This window comes from Rutilus rutilus (genome assembly GCF_951802725.1).
Source record: "Rutilus rutilus genome assembly, chromosome: 19".
NCBI lineage: Eukaryota > Metazoa > Chordata > Actinopteri > Cypriniformes > Leuciscidae > Rutilus > Rutilus rutilus.
The window spans coordinates 27,994,102-28,000,265 of NC_140232.1; the positions used below are offsets into that span (position 1 = coordinate 27,994,102).

The 6,164-nt window shown below is 37.0% G+C and overlaps 1 protein-coding gene across 1 annotated transcript; it reads right to left on the reverse strand.

Moving 5' to 3' along the window:
- Nucleotides 1-207: 207 nt before the first annotated feature.
- On the reverse strand, nt 208-4,174 carry ugt5e1 (UDP glucuronosyltransferase 5 family, polypeptide E1). Its single transcript, XM_084389922.1, has 3 exons — nt 3,936-4,174; nt 3,005-3,079; nt 208-2,811 (listed from the first exon to the last, which is right to left on the reverse strand). Exons 2-3 carry the CDS (start codon nt 3,008-3,010, stop codon nt 1,213-1,215), a joined length of 1,605 nt encoding a protein of 534 aa, XP_084246048.1. The 5' UTR covers nt 3,011-3,079; nt 3,936-4,174; the 3' UTR covers nt 208-1,212.
- Between the last annotated feature and the right edge of the window lie 1,990 nt (nt 4,175-6,164).

A 6,164-nucleotide genomic window follows, 5' to 3' on the forward strand; every position in this document is an offset into this window, starting at 1 on the left:
TGTGTTCAAGTGTTTGTCTTTATATCTTGCATGTATATGACATTGATCCCCTTAAATATCACACAGTGACAATTGAGCTGTGGTCTGTAGATTTGAAATATCTAGACATTTCTAACCTTTTTTACACTTTGTTTTTCATAGAGAAAGAAATGGGATTGCTACTTTTTGGAGAGGTGAGATGAGAGTATTCTCAAAGTGACACAGTAGAACAGATGAAGACGGAGCACTTTATTTTTTACTCTAAAGTATTTCACCTATTGTAACCATATATAGTAATACACCATTCCAAAATCTAAGAGCATTGGCATCATCGGCCATCTGTCACATTACGACTCTGATTTTTGAATAATTTTATTTTTTTTGTTGACCATGCCGGTGGTTGTGTTAAGTGAAATATTTACGTGCAAAATAGACAGCTGGTTCATTCAATGTCTGTACAAATCAATAAAACAAACTGAAAAACATAATCTGTTGCAGTTCCTTTTTTAAAACATTCAAATACACTGTTAGCGACACATTAATTGATGTTGAAATTTCAAGTTAGCCATTCAAAATTACATTTCCCGAAAAGAATTGTTCTGTTTGAACTGCCTGATCAAGCATCGTTGTCTCAAACAAAAATTTAGGGCAGTACTACCTATTTTTTTTTAACGATTGCTGATGAAGGGTGGGTTTGGAAAAGCTATTTAGAAACTGCAATTCTGTAGGAATCTAGAGGGCGGTTCACAAATACCTGGAAAAAGTTAGCATTCATATTCATCTGCATGGCTCCATTGCTTATGCTTAGTTATGCTGCCATGTTTTGAGCCAATCATCTGAATCTAAATGCGTGATTGATCAATGCTGATTGGCTGATGACAACATAAAAACGCTCACAGTCCCAATCTCTTCTCTAGTGACTAAACTTAGCTGTGAAAGGCAGAACAAATGGAAAAATGTCCATTTCACAATTTTAAAAGCCTTTCCACAATTGCCCATTGGTAAAACAACACCTTTCATATATCAATATGTTTGTGATTTAAATGTTGCTTGCAAAATTATGAATGGAGAAAGAATTTTGTTTCTCAGCCAGATAATAATAATAATTACAGCATCTACAGCTAACAAAGCCATGCAAACGAACCAAACCTTGACCCTTTGGAAGTAGTGGAGAAATTACATAGAGCAACATTAATGATATCAGCCTAAAAAAAATGGTTACCAAAGAGATCTTCACTCTTTTTTGGCTTTCCTTTTCCTGACAAAAACTTTCAGCAAAGCCCTGCTCATTAAGACCAAGAGCAGACAGACTGCCGTGAACAAACTCGCTATCAGCATCATCACATCCACGCAGTGGTAGGAATACCAAGGAAGCTTGTAGGACTGTGTGCGTAAATGCGCCGCACCCTTATGCCTCATGACAAACTCCAGCCAAAAGATGGCGCTGTCCATTGGCTTGAGCGGTGTGTCATGATGTAGATTTGACATTCTGCGCATGTTCTTCTGGTACGGTTGATTTTCATCCAGGATATCCATCAGGGCTTGCGTTAGGGTATCTACATCCAGGACTGCGACGTCAAGCACTTGAGCCACCCCTCTGGCTTCCAGGCGAATCATGTTGTCGAATTGGTCGAAGATGAGCGGGAGTCCAAGCATCGGCACGCTGTGGTAAATAGCCTCATAGACTCCATTCGTTCCTCCATGGGTGACGAAAGCTTTAGTTTTAGGATGCCCTAGGAGGTCGTTCTGAGGCAACCATTCCACTATGAGTGTGTTTTTCCCCAACGTAGACGGCTTTTCCCCTAAGTGCCTCCAAATCACCTTTTGCGGCAAGCGAGCGAAGGCAGAGGCGATAACCTCAGATATGTCAGGAACCAGACTTCCAAGCAGAGTACCCAAAGACATGATCACCACCCCATGCTCTCCAGAACTCTCGACAAACTTCTCCAATTCATCTGGTAGAGGTTTGGATGGTTTGCACTGGAAGCCTCCAATGTAGACCATGTTGGGCATAGTAGGACGAGGGAACTCGAATACAAAATCGACTCGCATGAGCCACAAATCCGCTCCTTGGATCAGAGTGTAGACATTGGAATTCGGGTCTATGTATTCGCTGACGACTCCTTGATAGAGGGGCCTTGTGATCATGTGGTCTATATATTGGCCAATTCCAAAATGCAAGAGATTTTTCATTTTATTCACGAAGCTCATTTTGTCCGTCACCCTGGATCCGATAGTTGGGATGTAAGAAAGCGGTGAGGGTGCAATTGCAAAGTGCCCTTCTCCGTTTGTTATCCATCGTACGTTGAACACCATTGGTAGACCCAAGTGCACGCCCAGTATGACCCCTCCTGCAAAACCAGGATCAGTTAGCATCAAATCATACTTGGACTCTTTGAGTGTTTTTATAAGCTTTTTATCTTCTAGGATGGTCCTCACCATCTCAGCAGAAGACCTGTGAGACTCTTCTAAAAGAGTAATGATTTCTTTCTGCAGGGCAATGAATGACCAAACTGATCCTTTCCCTCTTTGAATGTCAATGTTTCTCTTAAGAAAGGACGCCATGTACTCCGGGTCCTCCAGGCTGCTGAGGTGCTCAACATGGACGGTGATGGACGTATAGTGTGTGGTGTTCTCTGGGATGTACCAACTGTTAGCAGAACGGACCACTGCCAGTTTGTGACCTCGCTGATGAAGCTCTCGTAGCAGAATGTCCATGTTAAGCCAGTGGCTTCCATCCACAGGGTACACTAGGATCTTCCCAGTCAGGGAAAGTGGTGGGAGACTCCAAAGAAAGACAAGGACAAAGATCGAGGGATGTAGCAGCATTGTCTGAAAATGTATGTTTGATTAGTCAATCATTTTGTTTGGGAAACGCATTGCAATTTGACTTTTTGTAACTGTAGATCAAAACATACGTGCTTATGCTTGTAAATTAGAGAATAATCCCTAGTTAACTGACTTATTATATTTGTGTTTTAAAGAGTTAATTCACCCAAAATAAAAAATTCGGTCATCTACTCACCTTCATGTTGTTTTTGGTCCACTAAATGAACCTCAAAGCGGTAGAATGTTGTTTGGTACAAGTACTTTTTGTCTTCTGCAGAAGAAAGTCATACAGGTTCAGGTTAACATTAATGATGAGAGAATTTTTTTTTTTTTTTTTTTTTTACGTGAACTTACCGTTTAATTATTAGCATTGCTTAAATTCAGAAACTGATTATTACAATCAAGTACAAACATCTTATTGATTCTTAATTTGCCGTTTTGTAAACCCAAATTAATGGACGGATACATGCTAATTCTTTCTGATAATATTGCATTGCACAATATAACAATGCAAATACAAAAAAAAACTATCATGAGTTTTTATACCTATACGATTTATGATTACAAATTGGATTTCAATGCTTATTTTAAGTCTTTGGCAATGATCTCATGTCTTTTGTCTCTCCATTATTTATTTATTCATTTATGTATTGTGTTTTCTCTCTATTCCTCATTTGCTAGTGGGTTGCCCTTTCACTTAAGTTCACAGTTATCTTAGAGAAACATTGCACACTGACCTGACCCTGCTTCAAGATATCATGTACAGTTTTAACAGGTAACTGATTGCATGTGAGAAGAGGTCTCGTAACTAAGCACAGATACATTTCCCTCACATGTATGCTAAATAGTTATGTAAAGGCTATTTATGCTAGATTAAACTTTGGCATACTTGAGAATAAAAACCTGTGTATTGTTAAATAGTGGAAGCAATTTAGTGATTTGCACAAATATGTAAATGTGCAACTGTGTAGCTCATTGTAAATTTTTTTTACTGTATACATTGTTCTGAATGACATTGTGCAATATAGTCTCCATTTACTCTTTATAATGATGTTTACATTGATTGAACTACTACTGCAAAATGAAATATTTTAAACCACACAGACAAGTAGAATGAGACATTGTACCTTGTCTTTGGCGATGTCCTGAAGAGAAGTTTTGCGATGTGTAGCCTAATGTCCCAACTGTGCAGTTTTTACTCCTGATCTGGCAGACAGCGTGTGAAAGTTATTGCCAAGAGTGAGCAAGGTCCTTCACTTATGTTTTCATTGTATATTTCTTGTTAGTAGTGACTAACCGGACCTGGAACAGCGTGAGGCTGAACTTTGGTCCAGATTTGCACTTCCTCTGTTCGTTTATTTAGCATAGCCTCAAAAGTGGGCTTGATCTGAATCATGTGTTTGGTGGAAGAAAGAAAGAGTGAAGGGCAGGCCCACAAACAGATTATGTTAGAGGATTACATACAGCACATTCCACTCTTGCTAAAACCTAAACCCTAACCCATTAAAACAGGCCTTCGAGAATCGAGAAAGTATGGAACCAAAACACAAGTGTTGGCAAAATTGTTCCACTTCTGACTTGTTAAATAATCCAAAAGGAGTGCAATCATGAAAATATATATCATAATTTGGAGCCAGCTAAACAAGAGCTTTCTTATAAAAAAAAAAAAATATCCTACTGGATAAAATAAAATTCCAATTTTCTATTTGTTTTTCAGAATTTCAGTCTTATTTGGTATGGGTATACTGTTGTTTTCACCTCAGAGTGAGAAGGCACTTATTAAATATGCAGTCTTTATGTTAGATAACAGCTCAGTGCATTGTAAAAGACATCACTTTCATCAAGCTTGGCTTCAGAAATCTTGTAGATATCTTGCGCTGCTGGATGCAACGCCATTCTTCTCCACTAGAGGGATTGACACGTCACTAATACTATTTTCACTTGGGATGCATGCAGGAGAACAGCAGAACATTACAGATTACAGAACATGAACAGGTCATTCTTATTTATTTAATAATTTAGCTTATGATTTGAAGTGGCAAATGTAAAGACACAGAGGGCATAATATGTTCAGTGTTTTTACCCCTCTTCTGTTTTCACACTCTCTAAATTCAGTTTAATGCTTTACTCATGACAAAAAAAAAAGGTCATAAAACTAGTAATGGTAACAAATATAAAAAAAAAATATCAGTATGAAATTAGTCTACAGTACAGAATAAATTATAAAAAGTTATGAAAATATAGCAATTCAGTTTGAATTGTGTGTGTGGGCCTGGTAAACCCTAGGTTATGGTGACAAAAAATGTTTTAACCCATGAGGATCCCCATCAATCATAAGTGATGTTTTTTGAAAATGTAATGCAGAAAGTTTTCTGTGATGGGTAGGTTTAGGGGTAGGGTTAGTGTAAGGGGATAGAATATACAGTTTGTACAGTATAACATTTATTTTGTTTATGGAAAGTGCCCATAAATCCCAACTTATATGTTTGTGTTGACATGCATGTGCAGAAAAAGTTTAAAAAAAATTCAAGAAAAACAACTTAGCTTGAAAAAAGAAAGTAAATTATAACTTTTTTTTTTACCATCTGTTGCTGACAAAATATTTTTACGTATTGAAATAAGTGGGGAATAGCTCCTTTTTAGCATCATTATAGGGTAGTAAACTAAAATAAAAATGGTATTATTAAGAAATTTTATTATTTTGGGTCTGAACAGTTGCCTAAAACATTAAAATATGTGGGTCAAATTGACCAACAAACATCACAAACGTAATAGAAATGATGTGTTTATGTCAAAACACATAAGCATCAACTTTACATGCATGTTCATGACCCTAAATGTGAAAAAGTCCCAAAATGAAAATGGGTCAAAGTGAACCGCTACATAACACAAGTTGGTATGACCCATTTCATGGCCAAAATTATCATTTATAATCAGTCTAGAGCTAGAAATGTATCTTCAAATGTACTGGTAAAGCTTTATAGTATGGGTATACTGCTTTCTTTGACCCCCCAAACCACAAAACAAAAAAAAATGTTTCGCCTAATTTATACCAATAAAGTATAGGCTACTTTGAAACTGAAATTAAACCAAGGCTCTCTCTTTTTTAAATCCTTTGTCTGGATGTTTTATTAATGGAGCAGGCAACAGACTGCATGAGCACTTGCTTAATAATTAATGCTCAGATACCCGGCAGCCAGAGAGGGAGAGAGACAGGGGAATTAGTTTAAAGAGTAAATTCATAAAGCAATATCAAATATTTTATTTTTGCTTGTTTTATTGTTATTATATTATTTGATTAATTATGGTTGGCTAAAGTTTTACAATTTTTGTCTCAATCTAGAGTTTATCATTTT